This window comes from Anabrus simplex, chromosome 1 (assembly GCF_040414725.1).
Source record: "Anabrus simplex isolate iqAnaSimp1 chromosome 1, ASM4041472v1, whole genome shotgun sequence".
Classification (NCBI taxonomy): Eukaryota; Metazoa; Arthropoda; class Insecta; order Orthoptera; family Tettigoniidae; genus Anabrus; species Anabrus simplex.
Window position 1 is genome coordinate 980,539,253 of NC_090265.1, and position 24,059 is coordinate 980,563,311.

At 37.5% G+C, this 24,059-nt stretch overlaps 1 protein-coding gene across 1 annotated transcript in view; it reads right to left on the reverse strand.

The window, feature by feature from the left end:
• LOC136857683 (potassium voltage-gated channel subfamily KQT member 1) overlaps positions 1 to 24,059 on the reverse strand; it is a 266,956-nt gene that overhangs the window by 143,680 nt on the left and 99,217 nt on the right. The window contains exons 5-7 of the mRNA XM_067136536.2: positions 20,591 to 20,701; positions 18,257 to 18,466; positions 2,274 to 2,430 (exon numbers count right to left, since the gene is read on the reverse strand). Coding sequence (XP_066992637.2) covers positions 2,274 to 2,430; positions 18,257 to 18,466; positions 20,591 to 20,701 — 478 coding nt within the window. The remainder of the gene's footprint in view (positions 1 to 2,273; positions 2,431 to 18,256; positions 18,467 to 20,590; positions 20,702 to 24,059) is intronic.

Consider the following 24,059-nt stretch of genomic DNA (forward strand, 5'->3'; position numbering starts at 1 on the left):
CATGATGAATTTTGAGTTTGCAAAAGAAGAGAAAATTTTATTCTGAAACACAAGCAAACTTAAACTTAAAAAAAAGTGCAGATACTCAGAGAAATGTTAGAGCAACTGCAAAACACACTGTATCATCAGCACATACAAAATTGCAGTTACTGATGTCAGAGGACCCTACTAACAAATTGTATTCAGCACTGGGAGTGTTCATTCCAGCATTCAACATCAACAGTAATGTGGTGGAAATCGTGAAGACTGTTCTACTGTTTGGAAATCAAGATGATTCAGAGATCAGATGCTCAGAGAAATGTTAGAGCAACTGTAAAATACACTGTATCATCAGCACATACAAAATCGCAGTTACTGACGTCAGAGGACCCTGCTCACAAATTGTATTCAGCACTAGAAGTGTTCAATCCAGCATTCCTTATCAACAGTAATGTGGTGGAAATGGTGAAGACTGTTCCACTGTTTGGAAATCAAGATGATTCAGAGATCATACCACTCAGGTGTCTTGAGAAAATTGTGTTACAACATGAAAGAAGATAATGTGAACACTTTGGCAATATTCTCCTTTCAAAAGTAACAGAAAATAATGTATCTTTCTTTGATGACATTATAGCTTGTATAGCTATCCCAATTAGCAGCTGACATGATAAAAATTACTTTTCCTTAACAAAAATTTGAAATGGTCCTTTGTTAATTGCTTTCCATGCAAGATTTTTTCTTTAAACACTTTTAGAAACCTTTCAAAGTTCCAAAATCCCTAAAATGTTTTACAACACTCAAAAATTTGTCAAAATGACAAAGGCATCCTTTAAAAACATGGAAATCCTTAAATATTAATGCAAAAATTGTCCAAAAATTATGTAAAATTCCTCTAAAAAATAATGCAGAATCCTTAAAATCTTTTCATAACAAGAAAATGCAATAAACGGAGGTACCTAGGTTTTGGCTGTAGATGAAATCAATAATGGTACAACGCTTAACACATCTGTCTGAGCATGTCTTAAGTCCAAAACTTTCACTTAGTAATGCTTAGGTTACAAACTGCTACATAATATATAAATAAATACACTTTTTGAAGTACAGATTTACAAGAAAAATTGAGGATTTTGACAAATACTTTTTATCTGTGTTCTGAACCCTGGACGGAGTGTAAAATCATTGAATAGTCCATGGTAAACAAGAGTATATATGGTAGGCCTGCCCATGGACAAACTGTGCGTTTATGAAGACTGGGTCCTACCTAGGATTAAATTTAATGTAAAAGACGACTAACATCCAGTCTCACAGCCAGAGGAAATAACCAATGAAGGCTAAAATCACCTATTCAGCCAGGAATTGAACCTGGGTCTCCTTAAACCAAAGGCCTGCAGGCTAATGAGTAATGGAGCTGTAGAACTGGTTTCCTCGTCGCGAGGTGGTGCAGCTCCTCTTAGGCACACCTGCAACAGAGGTGAGCTGCAGGTCCCTTCTTTTTAACCACATACTAGCCCTCCTGCCAATCTTATAGCTCAATATCGAACCTGGGCCTTTGAGAACGGCAATTAATAATGCTACAGAAATATACATCTAAGAAATATAAATGCATTAAGAATACAAGCATTTATAACTCTCAAAGATACTAGTTGTAAACTGTATCATCTTAATGTTTTGCTAGTTAGATCTTGTCCATTAGCAGAAAATTGCTGTCTGCTTGTGGCGTGATTTACAAATGACATTGGGTGCCTTGCAGCTAGACACCGCTGAGGATATTGCAACTGCAAAGTACAATATTCTCATACGCACAGGTACACACACAAGCTAACGGACAAAGGGTAGTGACGTGCAGGAGGCTCCTAGTGCAAGCCAGTCTCAGCTGCATTTCTCTTCCAATTCTTCTCTCAAGCTCTTATCTATGACAAATTCATGATATCAACTGTTCCCATCCCAGGAATCAGTTGATAAAGATGGCTAAATGCAGTACTGCAATGAAGTAACTTGTTAATTTCATAGTTAATGTTTGTTATCAATATGTAATAGATATAAGCTCTGAGCAAACATTAATCCTGTTATCCAACAACTTCTTGATATCATTTTAAATATTATGCATAATTCTTGAAAGTTATATACAGCAATAGGTGAGATAAACACCCAGAATTCAACATTTGTTTAGGAATGATAAACTTCAAATTTAGGTATAATATTGCCCAAAATTGTACTGTATGATACCCCAGAGCACCCCACATTGAACATGCCATAGCAGACAAGCAGAGAAGCAAACAAGCAGTGTTCTGTACCTGCTTTTGGTTCTTCGATATAGAACACAACATCACCTTCACTCTCACGTCTGTTGCTCCCACTCCCCTCAACAGCATTGCTCGGCACTTCCATACGATTTTTCGATTTTCTTCTCTTTAGTACACTTGCTTTCTTGGCAACCTGGATAATCAGAGACTGAGACATACTTCAGTTAGTTGAATTGTACACCAAAGGACAAGACATAACCACACCAACTCCAAAAAAGCAGCAATAAAAGAGGGGAAAGATTAAGGACAAAGTACAGCAAGTAAATATTTTATACCACCGTAGCAATAACTACCATATGTATGTGTTTAAGGCTTATTATTTTTATATCTATAATTCTGTCTCAAAATTATTATTTGGCATATTTTCCCCAACATTGACACCATTTCTTTTTTCATAAATAAAAAAAAAAAAAATTCTGACAGCTGACTTTTATTTTCATTGTGAGTATGCACCTCTTGCATGTTAGCCATTCTATCACAATGGCCATTTTATATCTAAAAACTGGAAGGATTTGGGAGAACAAATGAGAGCTGACATAGACGAAAAGAATAATTTTATTGCAAAAAGTCAAATAATTCCCATAACAGACCATGAAAATGGTGACTTCAAACTGGTATAAAATCCATCCTTTTTGTAACTGCTTTAAGCGTGAAGTAGATGATATAGTATTTTGATTTTCTGTTGTTACACAGCCAATGTGAAACATGAGGGTGTTCCTCTGGGTATGATCAGGAGTATGCATAGCATTCAGTTTGGAAACCAATGCTGAAGGCAAGATTCATAATATGAATCATCAGCATCACAGCTTAGATGTCCTCTCATCAAAACCATTCTGTCAACTAGAACATGATCAAGAGTTTTAATGAAGGAATCTTTGTAAAGAGAAGATGACATATCTAACATTTAACAAATATTTGAATATTTGGAAGGGCTGCCAAACTGTTCTTTGTAAGTTTCATTTCATGTACTTGACACATCTGTAGCTTTTAGAACTTGTAGTGTCTTCATTTATGGCACAATTACATATATCAGAACAGTAGTTATAGCCCTCAAACTGTGTCGTGACAATATGAGTACACAAACTGTGTCACAGTGCCACTAATGGCGCCACCCTATTGTAGGACCTAAGTCTGGCATTTCGATTTTGTTTGACACAGTATTTATTATAATATTATATAACATCAATAAACAAATCTATATAGGAAAAAATCTCTGAAATGAGTATGCACACTGAAAAATAAGTTTCAAATCACTGCAAACCACACGTACCTTTCTACATAAAGATAAATGTTATGAACTTTTAGTGTTAAAGATTGTAATAAAGTATACGGATTGTATTTTTTCATATACCTAAGACATGTAAAAATAGATAATATCTAGAATTACAAACATATGTCCTACACCACAAATTTTCACAACATCTGTACTTTCACTTTCAATTGTCACCTCTGCATTCCCGACAAACTACAGATCGGCATGTCTGGCACACTGGTTGGTCACAATCTTCAAAGTATTGATTAGATTTATTCCCTTCTGATCTAGGGCATATCGCACACCTCTTCCTCTTTGAAGGTCCTTCGCTATCTCGTGTAGTGCCCTTTGGAAGTGGCTTCTTCAAAAACCAGATACAGTCAGCCTAAGCTCCCTATGTAGGCGAGTATTCACAAGCCTTTCATTGAGATAGGGCTCAGTCAGTTGATTTGCCAGAAGTTTTAAGAATTCAAACGAATAATGAGTGAATGATGTATGCAGTACATGAGCATTGGCAGCTATTATATTGAGAATCGTGTAAAAGATAGCCATAGGCCATCTGCGTGTACGTCTACCTGTGTCGTACATAATGCACTTCTGGTCCAGTGTGTCTACTCCACCTTTTGTGTTATTGTAAAATGAAATCATCTCATTTTTGTTATATTGAGGGTCCTTCCTTCTAGCATGATGCATACTCGATACCAAAATTACAGCCTTACCCTTTTTGGGCACGTGTGAGAGCAGCCTGATATGTTTGGTGAATCCATATTCAGATGAGCCCAGAGGACGCCTTCTGTTAGGAAGAAATTGTGGTGGAATCTCCTTCTTATTTACCTTGAGGGTTCCAATGTAAGTCAAATATCTTCTTTTAGTTCTGAAACAAGCTCTATTGAGCTGAAATAGTTATCTGCGGTAATGTTCCGATTTATTTCGGCAATCCCTTTAGCAAGCCGCACTACACTTTGCATTGGTTTTTGTAACTTCCTTTCTTCTAAATTCAAACCAGTCCCATCACTATCCTTCCCTGTGTAGATATATCCATTTAGAAAATAGTTTGTTCGCGCATCACACAAGATCATAATTTTGAGACCATATTTTTTTATTGGCCATATACACTCTGAATTTGCAGCGACCTCGGAAGCCTACTATTCTCCGGACCACCTTTTGAGCAGACTAAAGCGGAAATGAGTGTATAGACCAGGGGATGGCGTGGGCGACAGGGGCAGCGCCTACGGTGTTGTCACATGGTAGGTGAGGGGGCAAGGGGGATGCGCTACTCAGAGCGAGTTTTGGCAATGGTGCAGTCAGTGCAGAGCTGCCATACTTACTCACTCAGTGGATGTCCTGAACACGTGGGTGCAGTTCCAATCATAGTCTGTTTAAAACAGCAGTGAGAGAATTTTATCAGTGTGCTTCGCTTTTATAAAAACAGTGTATGTGCGTATTGTGTGCTAATTCATAATTCTTGTAGTCTCTTGTATGTTTGTAGTTTTCTTCTTACTCATTATTGGATATTATTGTTCAATGGATCTGAACAAAAAATCACCAGACTGTTATCAGTTGAAGAAGAAATGCAAGATTTTTACGTCAGGCGAGAGAAATATGATTCTGTCTGTTTATAAGCATTTCCGAGCGAATAGTATGGACGACGGGATTTGTTTACCTCGTGTGCTGACCCCGGCTCTGATTCCGACTTGGGTGTGCAGCCACTCGATAGTGACACAGATTAATTACTAAGGCACAAGGTAAGCTGACGCTGAAACCTCCTGCATGATAATAATAATAATAATAATAATAATAATAATAATAATAATAATAATAATAATAATAATAATAACAAAAACAATAATAATACTAATAATAATAATAATAATAATAATAATAATAATAATAATAATAATAATAATAATAATAATAATAATAATAATAATAATAATAATAATATGTAATAATATTTTTATAAAAATATATTTGTAATAATTAATTTATTGAAATTGTGCTGGACAAAGCGGAGGTGGGACAGGTTTATGCCTGGATCCCGAACTTCATCTGTCAGTTTCAAGTTAATTCCAGTACGAGTATATAATCCTAACTTCTCTCACTTATTCATAAATCGTCCGTGAGTAGCAGCTTATTTCAATCAGGAATCAGGCCATATATTTAGATAATAATATGAATAATAAATAAAATATTATATATATTGATAATAATAATAATAATCATAATAATTTAATGAATGTAATGCTTACTGTGTATGTCAAAAGAATTGGTTCGCAATGCTTTAAGTGTGAAATTGTAGTTAGTATATAAAAATTGTGAAAGCCTCTGTGGCTCAGGTGGCAGCACGTTGGCCTCTCAATGCTGGGTTCCGTGGTTCAAATCCCGGTCACTCCATGTGAGATTTGTGTTGGACAAAGTGGAGGCAGGACAGGTTTTTCTCCGGGTACTCTGGTTTTCCCTGTCATCTTTCATTCTAGCATCTCTCCAATATCATTTAATTTCATCTGTCAGTCATTAATCATTGCCCCAGAGGAGTGAGACAGGCTTCTGCAGCCAGCTCAATTCCTATCCTCACCGCAAGATGGGGCTTCATTTATTCCATCCCTGATCCAGTCATTGACTGGAAAAAAGATTGATGGTTTTCACATTTAAAATGTAATTCAGTAAATTAATTGTTTGAAGATGTAAGCCGTTAAAAAACTGTATGGGATTCTAACACGCATACGTTAATGTATTAATTATTTTAAATTCATTCGAGGTTCAATCCGTGAGCTGTGCCGTATTATAGTGGTGGAGTACAACTTTGAATCGCGCGCCGGCTCATTTGGCAACCACGGTGAGTGTGACGAGACAGTGACGTCATTTCCACTTTAGTCTGCTCATAAGGTGGTCTGGAGAATAGCGTCTTATCCACATAAGCCACGGATCCAACGTTGTAAAGACTCTGAGAATTTTCTACCATTCTGTTGAACATCCACGATATACTGGCAGCAGGATCTGTACATTTCCTCTCACAACGATCCAACTAATTATCAAACCTCAAAACAGTAATCAAAAAAAAGCTCTTCTTATGGAGAGTGTTGCACGGAATATATCTCTACCAGTACCATCTGTAACGAACAAGGAGCCTAAGCTTTCATTATTTGAATTGAAAATAGCATTGTAGTACAGGAGACCAAACAATGCTTTTATTTCGATACTGGTTATATCCCTCATCTCAGTTCTGTCTGTATTAGAAAACCATAGTTTGTAAGCTGTAAGCTTTTCATTTGTGTGCTTCACTACTTTTTCCACCATATCATCACAAAATAAACATTCCTGTACTTGTAGGGGTGTACAAAAATCTCCCAGCTGTTTCGCTTTCCCTTTCATTGTTGGTACTTTGACAACCAAGTTATGGGCAAGTGTCTTCATATTATGACAAGGTTCAACAACAAACCACTTGTACCTGTTTTACCGTAAAATGTTGATGGATTTCCTTCCACTAACTGTGAGTTTTCTTCCATATTATGTGGAATATCTTCATCATAAGAGTCATATTCCTGCTCGGAAACAGAATCGTGTTCAGAATTGAAGTCAACATCTTGGTTATCACAATCACTTTCAACACTTCCGTCACCATCCTCATTCAGCACAATGTCTAGCTCCTCCTCAATTATATTTGAAAAATTAGGATGTGAAACCGAAATACGACTCTCCTGAAATGATGCCATTGCATCAGCACAGCAACTGCTTCCTTCACAGAGTTACAAACAGCACAAGTGTCACCACTTCCGCTCTGCTTGCTACTAACAAAGAAAGAAAACTGATCAGGTGCCTGCCAGTATGGCTGTGAAACAAAGGCAAGTAGGCGGAAAGATACATAGAAGAGAAACATTCTAGGATAAAAGTGCTCATTGTAATAAAAGTAAGTTTGAGAAGCTGTGCCATAAACGACCCCACGACACAGTTTGAAGGAGAGTATTTATTTTTCAGCAAAACAAACAAACAAACAAACAAAACAAGGGTTGATTCAGAGTCATGAAAAGATTTATTATTTTCCAAAAATGTGGCAACGCCAAACTGTCATATATATACATTTGAAAGTATGTTACTTAAACTTCCTAATGTTTCTGGCAGATGGGGTATGGGTGCATCATTCTGGCCGTGATAACACACCCTCCGTTGGTTGTCTGATTATAGCAGTGCCTAATGGAAGTAACAAAATTCATGCAGCGTTCGTACATCGTAATCCATACGACTTCGATCTTATTCCCAAAGTGAAATAGCCATCATGTGGGAAATATAATGCAAACAAATAAGAATCATACGAGAGTTCTGCCATGAGGTAGCGCTCCTTGATGAATCTCATGCAACTGATGGTATTTTCCCAAATTGAGGTACCAGAAAATTACAGTAACCACTTCATATATAGGAGAGATCCACATTAATTAGTTAAACTGATTCTTTTAATTTAAAAAGAATTAGACAATAAATACATTCTTCTGGGTTTGTTTTCCTCACTTTTATTATTCCTTCATAGTCTTCATGTGAAAATTAAATACCTGTTCTAAGTTCCATTGTATAAGGTGTATTCATAACAAAGTTCCATTGTATAAGGTGTATTCATAACAAAAAGTTAAACCACACATCCATTGGGCATACCAACTCCTTACAACAAAATAATTTTAAGCCTTGTAGAGATATAGCATTCACTTTCACTTTAGTCAAAGTCTGCTCTTACCAAATGCAATAAAAACTGAAGAGAACTTTCTTTGGTAATGTATTCATTCCCTAAATTTATAATGTGGAGTTGGTCCTTGTCCTTTTCTGTTCTGTTCTGTTCTGATGTTTAACCTTGTTATTTCCTCTTGCCACACTGATTTCAGTTATTGCATTCACTCTTGTATATGTTCCGATCATCATTCCTATGTTTCTAAATTTCGTATCACTAAATTTTTTCCATTTCCATTACTTATATTATCCCCTTGAATACCTTTTCACCTTATGTGTTCTTGTAACCATTTTCTTCTTCTATCTGCATAAACCTTTTATATTTTTTGCCTTTTCCCTGTTTATTCAAATTTCTTATCTTACACTTCTGAGATCAAAACTGTTGTCAAGAACTCTCTCTCAAAGGATGTGGATGCCTGGCCTCTTGATCTGTATTTGTATGCATGTTTCCTTAAATAATCCATTTTAATTTTCATACTTGTACTTGTCTTTCTGTTTTCTTGCTCCCTATTACCATGGGGGCATAAAATTGTGTTTATCCCTGGTATGTTTCTACACTTGTTCTTACATTTCTCTCCTCGACATATATTTATACACTGTTCATTCCATTACTATTATACATTATGTGATCAAAAGTATCTGAACACCTGGCTGAACATGACGTACAAGTTCGTGGCGCCCTCCATCAGTAATGCTGGAATTCAATATGGATTTGGCCCACCCTTGGCCTTGATGACAGCTTCCACTCTCGCAGGCATACGTTCAATCAGGTGCTGGAAGGTTGCTTGGTTAATGGCAGCCCATTCTTCACAAAGCGCTGCACTGAGGAGAGGTAGCGATGTCGGTAGGTGAGGCCTGGCATAGAATCAGCGTTCCAAAACATCCCAAAGGTGTTCTATAGGATTCAGGTCGGGACTCTGTGCAGGCCAGTTCATTACAGGGATGTTATTCTCCTGTAACCACTCCGCCACAGGCCGTGCATTATGAACAGGTGCTCGATCGTGTTGAAAGATGCAATCGCCATTCCCGAAGAGCTCTTCAACAGTGAGAAGCAAGAAGGTGCTTAAAACATCAATGTAGGCCTGTGCTGTGATAGTGCCACGCAAAACAACAAGGGATGCAAGCCCTCTCCATGAAAAGCACGACCATACCATAACACCACCGCCTGAATTTTACTGTTGGCACTACACATGCTGACAGATGACGTTCACCGGGCATTCGCCATACCCACACCTTGCCAACGGATCGCCACATTGTGTACCGCGATTCGTCACTCCACACAACGTTTTTCCACTGTTCAACCATCCAGTGTTTACATTCCTTACACCAAGCGAGGCGTCGTTTGTCATTGAACTGCATGATATGTGGCGTATGGGCAGCCGCTCGACCATGAAATCCAAGTTTTCTCACTGTCATAGTACTTGAAGTGGATCCTGATGCAGTTTGGAATTCCTGTCAGATGGTCTGGATATATGCCTGCATATTACACTTGACGACCCTCTTCAACTGTCGGCGGTCTCTGTCAGTCAACAGACGTGGATAGCCTGTACGCTTTCATGCTGTACGTGTCCCTTCACATTTCTACTTGACTATCACATCAAAAACAATGGACCTAGGGATGTTTAGGATTGTGGAGTTCTGCGAAGTACCCCATTCTGCTCTCTCACGATGTTGAAGGACTACTGAGGTCACTGCTATGGAGTACCTGGCAGTAGGTGGCAGCACAATGCACCTAAGATGAAAAACGTATGTTTTTGGGGGTGTCCAGATACTTTTGATCACATAGTGTATATGTTTGTAAAAATATTAGACATTGAGAATAATACTGGCTGCCCTTAACTGGTATAGCATATAATAGAGCCATGTAATTTGTTTTCTTTTATGTGCATTTTCTAACACCACCTTGTCTTCCCTCCATTTGTTTTTTTTAAAACTTGCTCATAGGTATGAAGTTAAGATGTCAATACGGTACTCCTGCAGCAGTGTGTATAAGAGAGAGACTGAGGGAATTCTAATGCATTCCAAGTTAAATGAGAGAGGCAGACAGACAGACACAGAGAGAGAGAGAAAATGTTACTTACAGGACTTTATTCGGTTTATTGAGGAGATAACATGCTACTTTCTACAAATTTCTGAGCTATAGACCATGTTCTTCATGTTTTTCAGAGTTTAGCATACTTTGAAGAGACAAATAAACCTAGTAATAGCAACAATTGTCTCATTTATGAAGTACCAGGTAGTGAAGTAGTTCATGAGACTAAAACCCTTAGATGTTAAATGATGCTGTTTGTAAGATCAACAAAATCAAACGCAAGGCACTGGAAAGTTGTATCTTTATAAAGTTCTGTAAAGCTATTCATTTCAACTTACAATGTCTCTTATATGATATACATATCAGTGTAATATACAATCTAGAAGTAAAATCATATCTAGCTAAAGGAAAAAACCCACATCCTTTTTGCTAATGATGATTGGTGTCTAAAACAATACAAAGTGAAACTTCTCCTAATGGATACCTCTAAATTACAGACATTTTTAGATTCCCTGGCAGAAGTACATGAGGTTTTATGGTGGTATTACTTCCCATTAACATACATTCTTAATAATGGCTGTGGACAATAGAAACTACCTCCCAATGCAATTAATAATGGACAGTATTTTGAGCTAGTGTGCATTGTTTCATGTTACTACCGAACATAGTTATTTTTAAAAGCACAGACAATAGACAGTATTATTTGCAGTCATCTTGAGAAGTGTGTGTCACATATGCTACGATGTTGCAGAAATGCAAATGACTGACTTTAAAGGGAAAGTTGAAATCATTGTCTATGAGAAAGAGAAATTTAGTGTTCGGGATATGGATTTGCAGTTTGCTTTGGAAAAACACAGAGCAGTGACATTTTAAGAAACAAAAGTGACATCCTTAAATAGTGGACTGGAAATGAAAATATTTTTTGGGAAGCACTCATTTCTCACTACATCGGGCTTGGAAGGTGACAACTTAACATCTGAATGGTTTTGCTGTGTTCGTAGCAACAACATGCCTGTGAGTGAAACTCTTATCCATGAAAAAGCTTTTAAAATTGCTAAAGATTAGGCTTATTACTTGTTTAAAGCACATGTGATCTGCCTTGACAAGTTCTCTTTTCGAAACACCTGCGACAAATCATGTTCAGTTGACAAAAACGTTTCAGAGTGGGGAAAAAGAAAAAAAAAAGGATGTGTGGAGTCTGCGAAAGTTATGAAGAAAGAAACCTGTTTAAGTGAGACAAGACTGCTCTTTTCTTCTTCAGAGCTCTACTCAGTAAGACAATGTCTTCAAGAGGTGAACAGTGTGGAGAAAAAATTTCAAAAGAAAGATTTACTATCTTGCTATGTGTCAGTATGATAGGTGAATTTGAAAAATTTTTTTGTTATAGGCAAGGCTGCTAGATCTAGATGTTTTAAAAGGATTGACTGGAGTAAACTAAATGTGGAGTGATATTCAAACCACCATGCCTGGATGATAAGGGTAATAATGACTGAATAGCTGTTGGCATTTAAACAAAAAAGGAGAAGGTAGAATAGGAAAGTGTGTTGGTTTTGGATAATGCTACATCACACTGCAATGAAAGTCTAACTAATGTGAAACTTGTCTTTTAGCTGCCAAACATTAGGGGATTATTCATTATTTAAAAGATAGGCAGAAAGTACTGAGACATACCATATTTGTATGCATATAACACACCACCACGTATATCTCACACCCCATTTTTAACATCTGAAATTGCAGGGGGAAAATCCTCACACATAACTTGCATTAATTTCTGACGTTGTGATAAAGAGATACGGTACATACACAAAATAAAGTTTGGGTATTCCGTGGACATGCTTACATTAAATATCGGGACTGTACCAATTGTTGTTACAGTACTTTGTATGTGACAGTACAAGAAGAAGCTGTATTTCTTTCTACCTGCAGAACAGATGAGGCTAGCTGTTGTAACAAAAATACCTAACTTGCAAACCCCCGCCCCAAGGCCGCATTCCTAGCAAGTCAGTCATACTCAGCCATCCCTCTCAACCTTCTGTCTTTGTCAATATGCTTATCACTACTCGTCCGGCAGAGCTGATAACATGAACTGGGAGAGTTTCCCTGTCCAGGCAGTCAAGTCATCATGGTATTAGGTATTATCCATCTGTTGTATTATCGACAAGTACCAGTATTCTGTCTTCAAGTTTCATTGTTGTTTCTTGTGTAAGTCGTTCTGTTATGGAGAAATGTGAGAGTTATACGACTGGGTTTAAACTCAAAATGATAAAATATGCTGAAGAACATGGTAACAGAGCTGCTGGTCGAGAATTTAGTGCGACTTAGTTTAATGTTCACTACTGGCGTAAACAGAAAGCTGCGCTAGAAACCACCAACCGAACACGTAAGGCATTCAGAGGGCTGAAAACTGATAAGTTTTCTGAGCTGGAAGATGAGTTGCTTCATTACGTTACAGAGTTGCAAAATGATGGCTTTAGTATCTCGTATGAGATGCTACATTTCAAAGCGCACGAATTAGTGATTAAAGGAGGAATCAGCTGTTCTGATCTGAAAGTGAACTGGGGTTGGATCCGTAGATTCATGACATGAAAGGGATTGTGTCTGCGAAGGCGAACATCTCTCTGCCAAAGAATGCCAAGTGATTTCAGCGACAAAATCATAGATTTTCATCACCATGTGATAGCAATGCGGAAGAAAAACAATGTGCCCGTTCACACCTCCGCGACAGTTTTTAAAATGGCGCCGAGTGAAGGTATGGCCCATTTGATCTATAGGAAGCAAAGAATAGACACCAGTTGCGGTGACATAGAAGGCCATACACGTCATGGAACGGTCGAGTATTGAGAGTGATATGGACAGTGGACTGTCTACTGTATTGTTTTATGAAAAAAAGTAGAAAACTTGGGATTGTTAAAAAAACTCCATCTTGATTTTTCTCAACGGAGAGTGAAGACAGAACTTCCGACCGCAGGATAATTTTTAAGGAAGAAGAAAGGATCAGAAGCTATACTAAAGGAAAAGTGTCGGAAACGAGAAGAAAACAAGTCAATTCACCGAAAAATAAGCAGAGTTGATTAGAGATATTAAAAAAAAAAAAAAGGAATCAGCTAAGTACCACGAGATACGCGTGAGTGGATACAGAGCGCAGTTGATCTATACTCTGCGAAGGGAGACCCAGCCAGCATCTAAAAAAAAAGGGATCTCATACAAGAAGAGATACACCTCGATTTATTGAATCAGAATAAAAATAAGTTTTCCGAAGATCTACAAGAAGCGGCCGACAGAAATAGATTCACTGAAATCAACACCAACGAGATCGAAGATATACGTCGGAGAGCCACAAAGGAAATAATAAATTTAAGGATTACAAACTTCAAAAGGAATTATATAATGGCTGTTCACTGCACTATAATCCTTATTTTAGTTGCTGACAAGAATACCATGAGGATGATGTGCTAAATATACATGATGGACCAAGCTGGAGACCAGTACATCTTGCTATACGACCGAGCCATGATGAGGAAGGCTACGGGAAACCATTCGACCAACCCATGATGAGGAAGGCGACGGGAAACCATTCGACCAACCCATGATGAGGAACGCAACGGGAAACCAGACAGCAATCCCGTGATGAGGAAGCAACCCATGTCCTGACCGCAGACCCAACTACATCCATTTGGGAGCAGAACAGCTGGACCAGGACCAACCATGAGCGAGCTAAGTCATTTACAATACTTAATGGCATAATTTTTGGTTTGCCTATACATGTGCCTTAGGCATGTGCCGATGGGTTAAATATAAACCGATATATAAGAAATGCAAGTGAATGTTACCAATGAAGTGTGAGATACTTAAGTCCGTAGTTACATGATCTAGCAATATAGCATAAGATTCTAATGTGTTGGATATATACGTCATCGTATATCAGTCAAAATACATGTATGTAGCGAGAGGTTTGATAAAGAATTTTGGAAACAGCTGATTGTAATGACATACTGGCAGATTACAGAGATTTCGTATTGGTAATGCTACAAGTCAACGTCACGTTTGGTTGCGCGCGGTGTAAAATAAACATATGGAATCACGCATTATTTTGCTTCACAATAAGGGCATTGAACTCAATCATAGGTTATGAGATATAGCAACTTTAAAATGTTGTTTTAAGAAACATAATGTGGTAGCTTTGACATGGTCATGTATATGGGAACGCGACAAGTTAATATTGAGGCTACAATGTTAAGATATTATATGAATGTTGAAATAAGGTTACAATTGTGCTAACTTGAGGAAAACCGGGCGAGTTGGCCGTGCGCGTAGAGGCGCGCGGCTGTGAGCTTGCATCCGGGAGATAGTAGGTTCGAATCCCACTATCGGCAGCCCTGAAAATGGTTTTCCGTGGTTTCCCATTTTCACACCAGGCAAATGCTGGGGCTGTACCTTAATTAAGGCCATGGCCGCTTCCTTCCAACTCCTAGGCCTTTCCTATCCCATCGTCGCCATAAGACCTTTCTGTGTCGGTGCGACGTAAAGCCCATAGCAAAAAAAAAAAAAAAAACTTGAGGAAAAGTATGAGTTATATAGTGATATGAGGAGTTTTATACGTACTATGTAAGGGCCATTGAGTGCCTGCAGTTTAAGATATGCCACGCTACATTCTTTAGATTCGTATACGTGAGATTGCCCATACCGCAGGATTGATCTAAGCCAAGGTATGAATAGAATTTACTGTTGTAGAATTATGCTTGTGACGGGATCGTATGTCAACTTTAGATGTGCTGTAATGAATATCGGAATACTACGATACGTTTATAGCTGTGTTTTGACCAAATGCATTCACGACACCGATAAATATGATATTATGTTTCTGAATACAACGACATAGCATTTGCATTGTAACTGCGCGTATGAATAAAATAGCTTGCATTGAAGTAGAATGTTATGGAATATAACGAAGGAAAGGGACATTGAGCTTAAAAGACATGTGTATGACAGCCAAAGGTTGTGTTGAAGTTAGTTAGATAGCTGAATAGATTAACATATACTCTGTTTGAACTTGCATTTTCTCAACGAACAATATCTAGGGAAATGTTAGAGTAGGAGCCAAATTTAACAGGCACTAGGAACAAATGCCTTAGTCCGTAAGTGGTTATCCATGCACAACGAGAACGTAGTAATAAAGCATGAGTTCGGATTTATTCATATGGATTTATGCATTCAAATTTACGCATCTAGATTTACTTATTCGAGTTTACTTATATGGATTTACTTATTAGTGACTCGTCATTTACTGAGTATCAGCTACAATTGACTATTTAATATTCTCAATGCTCAATTCTAATATCATTGGCGATTAAATATAACTGTGATATACGATTCAGTCCTGCAATTTAAAGTTATAATTTGGTTTAATTTCAAGTTTGAGCTTATTAGTGGACTTTATATACACTTCAGCTTAACCGTGTGTTTTATTCAGACTTGTTTAATTAGTCTTAAAGCAAATGAGCTCTCGTAACAACTTGATTATGTTGGTGTTATATCTATGATTTAACTTCAGTATGGACCTTAGATGTCCAGTGATCGATTGTAAAAATGTACATACTCAATTTTTATTTCATGATGGAACTGATCTACATAGTTTAATACTATATATTATTTCTCTTTCTACGAGCCAGCACTGACTCACAATCCACACTTGTTAATACGCAATGACAAGTAATGCCTTGGATAAAATTCCAATTTAATAGTCCAATATTTAGTCAATAAATATCTTGTCTATTTTTCTACAATTTTTTGTGTCATGAATTCTTTCATTATAGCCTAGTTGGTAAGTTAGTTGCTTAGCTAAGTGATTTGTTGATTAATTAAGTACTCCATTTAGTCATGACCAGTTCTCATGTAGTTAAATACTATGATTTAAAAAGGTGGTTGACGGTTATTACTATTATGTCATGAGTTTCTATAGGCATCACCCGTGAGTTGTTAATCTCTTCATACTCACGTAAAGCGTATCTTGAAGTAAGATTACATGTTTTACTTGGCATCTGAACACCCTGAGGTATCCGCTGAGCGACCCCATTTCATCTGATTAGGCAGCCCAACTACGAGTTTGAAATGAAGGTATTGGGTAAAGAATGATAACGTTCGAAGTGACGCCCGAATAGTTACAACAATTACCTCTTATTTCAAATTGGCAATGCAGATCAAACCCCGATAAACTTACACATGATACAGATGTTGATTCTCATAGGAAACCTCCATGGTATGCACTAAACATGCGTCTTTGTGGGTGTGCTATTTACCAACTGATGAGCCCAACTTAGCACACTGGGGCGAAACACTGGCAGTCAGGAATGAGTTAGCTGGAAAATTTATAATATCCAATAACGGACCATTTATATTGGCATTATAAAGTTACACATGCCATGCAACACCACTATCAACAAGAAGGGAGAATCTAGTGTGCTTGTACGTACAACTGGGTGTGAAAAGGAGTGTTGCATTGTTATGCTAGCAATAACCACAGATGGAAGAAAATTGCCACCGTACGTTACTTTCAAAAGAAAAATAGTGCCTAAAGCAAAGTTTCCCAAAGGCATTCATGTACGGGTTTAAGAGGAAGGATGGATGGATACAGCTCTTGTCCTGGACTGGGTCCGTATGGTATGGGGAGCACGGCCAGGGGCACTGCTTCAATCCCAGCAATGTTAGTGTGGGACAGTTTCTGCAGACACTTGGTAGAAGACACGAAGAAACATCTTCAGGAAATGAAAACTGATCTTGTTGTAATTCCTGGTGGACTCACACATTGTCTATAGTCCTTAGATGTTTCCGTCAACAAGTCCTCCAAGGACAACATACATAAATTGTACGCTGAATGGATGGCAGGAGGGGAGCATTAGCTGATGCCAGGAGGCAAAATGAAGAGGCCATCAGTTGAATTTGTGTGTGACTGGGCTATGTGGGTATGGGTTATGGTGTCAACAGACGTTATTGTGAAGAGTTTCTTGAAGACGTGCATTCCAAATGCGTTGGATGGAAGTCAGGATGATGCATTATGGGATGGTGACCAGAATGATGCACGAGAGAATAGCTCGGAGACTGAAGGCAGTGACAATGAATAGGGTAAGTATGCCATTTGTCTTGTTTCAATAGCCTAATGAAAATTTTATGTTTTTTCAGGAATATGATCTTTTGAACACAAATGCCTGCATATATCACACACCGAAAATTTTCACACTTAATTTTTGTCAAAAAAGTATGAGTTTTATGTGAGCAAATATGGTATTTTGTCTCCAATGGAAAATCTTGAATCTGCAGATTACACTAGCCATCATGATTTTGTGGTAAAATAGAAAATATGTTCTTTAAAATGGAAATCAATGCCCTCAGTAAAAAAAAAAAAAAAAAAAAAAAACATTGTGATTTTCTTTTTTTGAAAATTATATGTAGGGATACTTTACTAAATTTAAATTCATGATATATATTTTGTAGTTTGAATGTAGGAAAATCATTATGTTCAAAAGGTACTGTAATATGCTTATCCTTTTGTAATATAACATCCTGCACATTTTCTGAATAATGGACATATCTTAATAACAGGTATTTATTTTTCTCCCAGGCCCATCCATTATTGAGAAGTTTCACTGCACCTTATATTTATGTATTTTAACACAAGTACAAATTAAATAATAAGAAATGAGGACCAATGGAGAACTACTGAGACAGAACAGAATTTAATAAAGAATAGTAAGGTCTTAATCATTTCACTCCACTTAGACAATGAGGCTTCTACAAGGGCCAAAAGTTCAGACAACAACACATTGTTATATCGCTGGGCAGTAATAAAACATGACAGAAGTAAAAACACATTTTAAATAAAACAAATAAAAGTGTCTATAATTAAACTCTTTAAATATTAATTACCGGTAACTTGAAAAGGCAACATAAGAAGAAGATGAAACTAGTATAGATATTTACCTTCCCAAGTGGAGTGCTTGTATTTTGATTTGTTTGAGGGTTTTCTTTGATATAAATTTTCCATGTAGCATGGCTGTTGAAAGACTTGTCAGCTGCATAACATCTCCATAGGCACTGGATGAGCATGGCGGCAGCAGGGATTTGCCGATTGAAGTGTTTTTGTCTTTGTTTCTGTTGTACCTTCAGTGCAAAGCCAGATCCTAGAATACCCTGAAAATGTGAAGTAGCTCTGTTTACAACATGCTACAAGAGCATTTCATTCTACAAAACTACTAAAATCTAAATGGATAATAAATTTATTATCTGTAAAAAAAATTATGTAAAAAAATGGATTGTAAGAGTAGAATATGTCAACGGCATAAAGGAAAGGTTTCTTAAGAAGCCATTATTTTCAATCTGTGATCACATGATTCAAATTAATTTGAGGGGGGGAGGACAAAACATAATAGTAGTAAAAGCACACTTTTGATAAAAATAAAACAAAAAATAAACGTGACTGGCTAAGTCAATGAAAGTACCTAAAATTAAAGATACAAAAGACTAAAGGAGCTAAAAAAAAAAAAAAATGTAAACGCGATAAGCACTTAGAAGGTTAATAGGTTGTTCGGAAATAAATAGTTGAAATGGACAATGCCGACATTCAACTCCTTCTGTCTCTTTTTGCACAGGATCTGTAGAGGCATTTGTAATACCCACTGGATATCAGTCCAATAGATAGCCTTTATATGATAAGAAGAGTGCCTGAAGGTGCCATACTATGCTTGTTGGCATAGCATGATTTATGAATAAATTTGTAATTTGCAGAAGTTTTGAAATGAAAAGTCATGTCCCTGTGATTTGGATTCCCTGTAAAACTGAAGGTTATAGGCCTAAGATCATAATATCAACAGTCATGAAGGACTACAAGCTTGCTCTTTTAGTAAATTTGTTGCAAAAATTCATACTTTGACATCCTCGGTATTTTAAAGTTTGTTTGCTGCTGCCGGTTGGAAGTAGCTGAAATGGAAACGGTACAAGCAAGTTCACTGATGGTGATGCATGCATCTATCTCCACTCATGCCTTTAAAGCACCATTATCCACCTTGATGCATATCCTCTACCTTCCTCATCTAGGGGACTCCGGTACCCAGCTCAGACATTGTGGAACCAATGTTGCATTGCCTGTGATGAAATGTACTAGAATGTGATGATGGCATGGTTTGTACATTCAATCTGTAACAGGCAATGCAACTTTGTTTCAATAGTTCTGTGCAGGGGGCTAAAATCCCAAAGAGAGAACAATGCTACAAAGGCATGTGTGGAGACAGATCCATGCAAATTCATTGGCAACTTGCCCTCCAAAGCAACGTTTTCATTTCAGGCATTTCCAACTATCTACCACAAACAGACTTTATAATGTCTAGCATTTTGTCTGTCAAGAAGTCAAACTGTAGCTTATTCCACCCCTTGATGAGCCATCATCTTCATGGGGGCTGCCATGTAACAGGTTACTCATCTCTCATTTCAACCAGGAATGTCACATCTCACATTTATACGGGTTGCTAATTGCCATCATAAAACTGGGTTGATCTCATTTCAGACCACATATGAATTTTAAAGTCAGGGCCTGAAACTGGAATTTCACGTCACTCTGCCTTATTTTGAGTTTGGCGAAGTCTTGAGGCTGGAATCCATTCCTGCGGCAATACAACTTTTAAAGTGCAAATTCCATCCAGAGTTCTGCTGGGATTTGAACCTTTGTCATATGTGTGGAAAGCTAGCTGCTAAATTATTGTGCTAATCATTCCCCCACCCAATTTTATCCACTCAATTATTATTTACATATTTTACGCCCACATTGGAGCACTGAAATCAATACATTTGAGTTAATTTCTTCTTTTTCTTCTCCCAGAACTTTCTCATCCTCTCCGACCTGGAAGCTCTTTGTGTGTCCGATATAGTATATTGTTTCCGTTCAATATTTAAATAAAAATAAATTATTATTTTCAGTGGTTTTAGGAGAGAGAGAGAGAGATTAAGAGTTTCCAGTCCATGGAATGTTTAAGGTGTATCTTTTCAGTGTGTAATCAGTTACAGTTTCCTATTTGTATACCCTTGAATACAAAAAAGAAACTGATCAGTCAGTTAATATAGACTACCATTTTGTGGAATATATCATGAAAAGCAGGAGACATTTGATAGGTTTTAAGAACATTTTTCTACTTCAGGATTCTTAAATAATTCTTGTTGGTCAAGACTCAAAGAACTTGTAAATATTTTCACTAACCAATTCCTGAGTTCAAAAGTGTACATGAAGAATACTACAATGCACTAAATAAAGACAGGATAACTTACAGCAGGCAAGGCAAAAAACGATATTGCAAATACACTGAAACAGGAAGCAACTATTTTCCCCATCCAAGTTTTGGGCACAGTGTCACCATATCCAATCGTTGTGACAGTGATCTGAAAGAGAAAATAGAAATGTATTGTCACTGACTGACATGAACAAAAGTAGAAAGATGTGTCTTATACATAAAGATAACAGATGCAAGATATTCATTAATTCAGAGCCATGATAAGGAAAATGTTTAGTGAGGTTACTTTAATATTAGTTTGGTGGTAGTGATGATTAATATTTTGTAGGGATGTACAAGTAGACAGTCATCCTTGTGTGTGTGTGTGTGTGTGTGTGTGTGTGTGTGTGTGTGTGTGAATAGTATCTCCTGATAACCCCAGTGTATAAGGGAAAGGGTGACAAACATAAAGCAGAAAATTACTGGCTAGTCAGCTTGGCATGTGTAGTCTGTAAGCTATGGGTAAGCATTCTTTCTGATTAGACATGTTTGTGAAATTACGAACTGTTTTGTTAGAAGACAGTTCAAGTTTAGGTAAGGTTATTCCAGAGAGGCTCAAATTGTAGGATTCCAGCAAGATATAGCAGATATTTTAGATTCAGGAGGACGAATGGACTGTTTCGCTATTGACTTATTCCAGGCTTTTGATAGGGTAGATCATGGGAGATTACTGACAAAAATGAGGGCAATTGGACTAGATAAAAGAGGGGTTGAATCGGTGGCTACATTTCTAGAAAATAGAACTCAGAGAATTAGAGTAGGTGAAACGTTATCTGATCCTGTAATGACTGAGAAGGGGGTCCCGCAGGGCAGTATTATTAGACCTTTATGTTTTCTTATATATATAAATGATATGAGTAAACAACTGGAATCACAGATAAGGATATTTGTAGATGATGTTATACTGTATTGAGTAATAATAAATGAGTTGCAGGATTGTGAGCGACTGCAGGGGGACTTAAACAATGTACTGAGATGGACAGCAGACAATGGTATGAATGTAAATGGGATGAAAAGTCAAGTTGTAAGTTTCACCAAGAGGAAGAGTCCTCTCAGTTTTAATTATTGTGTTGATGAGGTGATAATATCTCATGGGGAACAATGTAAATACCTAGGTGTTAATATACTGTAAGGAATGATCTTCATTGGGGTCATTATATTAACAAGGTAGTTAAGAGTTAGGAGAGGCGTATACCGGTAAGTCTCTGGTAAGACAGCAGTTAGAGTATGGCCCCAGTGTATAGGACCCTTACCAGGACTACTTGATAGGAGAACTTTAAAAAATTCAATGGAAAGCAGCACGATTTTTTCTGGGTGATTTCCAACAAAGGAGTAGTGTTACTAAAATGTTGTTAACTTTGTGCTGGGAAGACTTGGGAGTAAGGAGATGAAATACTTGACTATGCAGTATGTGATATAGATGTTGAGTCCCATAGGGAACCTGAAATATTTGTCCCAAATAAGTAAATTTATAATACCAATGTAGTTAGTCTGTTATTGGACATTATAAATTTTCCAGCTAACTCATTCCTGGTTGCCAGCGTTTTGCCCCACTGTGCTAAGTTGGGCTCATCAGTTGCTAAATAGCACACCCATTTCAGGTTCCCTATGGGAATCAATATCTTTATTATCTGATGGCCAGGCAGGCATCAATTTTTGAGAGACAAAGTCTCATAGTGCATTGGCACTGCCGGTGGCTCCAAATAGCCTATGCAGTGGCCTCCACGTTATGCACTAGCCATGCGTCTTGGTGGGTGTGCTATTTACCAACTGATGAGCCTGACTTAGCTCACGGGGGGCAAAATGCTGGCAACCAGGAATGAGTTAGCTGGAAAATTTATAATGTCCAATAACGGACCAACTACATTGGTATTATTATGCAGTATGTTTTGAGCTGTCAGTGGTGAGTTGGCGTGGAATGACATAAGCCTGAGTGGAGCTTTCAAAAGCAGGAAAGATATGAAGATAAATATGAAGATAAAGTTGGAATTTAAGTGGACAGATTGGGGCAAATATTCATTTATAGGACGAGGAATAAGGGACTGGAATAAATTGTCAAAGGAAATGTTCAATAAATTTCCAAGTACGTTGAAAATATTTAAGAAAAAGCTAGGTAAACAATTATAAATAAATGTAAACATGAGGTAAACAACTGATAGGGAATCTGCCACTTGGTCGACCGCCCTAAATGCAGATCATTGATGACTGATTGAACACAAGTTGTACAAGGGTTAGTTTTTAAGTAAGGTATGACTGGCTGCAGCTATGCAAATTTCTTGTGCTTGTAGAAACACACCCATTTGCTGACTCCAAGCATGCCTTGCACACATGAAGACTCTTTTGCAGCCATGGAATCACATTGTGCTGTTTATACTGTGATGTTAAATGTGTAAGACAATTGAACTGCCCACCAAACTGTGAAATACGGTCTGTGATTCAGTTTTGACAGCAAGGAATGTGTCAGCAGTGGACATACACCATCAAATATGTGAGGTGTATGGCCCCAATGCAATGAGTGACAGCAAAGTACATAGATGGATAAGGTCGTTCAAGGACAGGTGGGATAATGTTCATGTGAAACGTGATCGGGCTGACCTCCTACAAAAACAAACGGTTTGGTATGCACAGCTGATGCAAAACTTCATGAAGATTGGCCTTTCAGAATTTCCTCTTTGTCACTGAAAATTTCTACAAATTTCAAGGTCAGTACTTTCTGAGGAAAAAACACACACACAAAAGGAGAATGGTGAGTGTTTAGAAATTTCTGACCCGATACAATGAGGAAGGAGAATAATTTTCAGACTACATTTTCACAGGAAATGAGACATGTATGTCTCACATGACTTCAGAAACAAAGCGATGGTCAATGGAATGGTGACACCAAATTCTCCAACCAAAGTAAAAGTCAGACAGACAATTTCAAGACACAAGATTATGACAGCTTTTTCTTGGGGTAGGTGTGGTGTTCTGTTAGTCGAATTGATGCCACAAGAGACAACAATAAATGCAGCTATGTATTGCATGACCTTGAAGAACCTTTGGCGCACCATACAGAATAAGCAACGTGGCATACTTTATCTGAAGTTTTGTTGCTGCACAACAATGCACGACCTCATTCTGCTGCTCACTCATCAGTTAATCAGATACTTCATACGGGAACAAATGGAACATACAGCCCAGACCTTGCGCTGAGCAATTACCACCTAATCTGTCTCACCGGTCAGAGATTTGACACTGATGAAGAAGAGAAAACAACAACTGAAGATTTGCTGTCTTCACAGGTGGCTGAATTCTATGACGTGGTCATAAACAAATTAATAGATGTTATGATAAATGTTTAAACAAAGAAGGAAAGTACTACATGTAGAAAAAATAGGTTAAGGTGTAAGGAATGAAATACAAAAGTTTTTGACAATATCTTTATCAATTTTGTGTTTATTGAAAACCAGACCTTACTTAAAAAATAG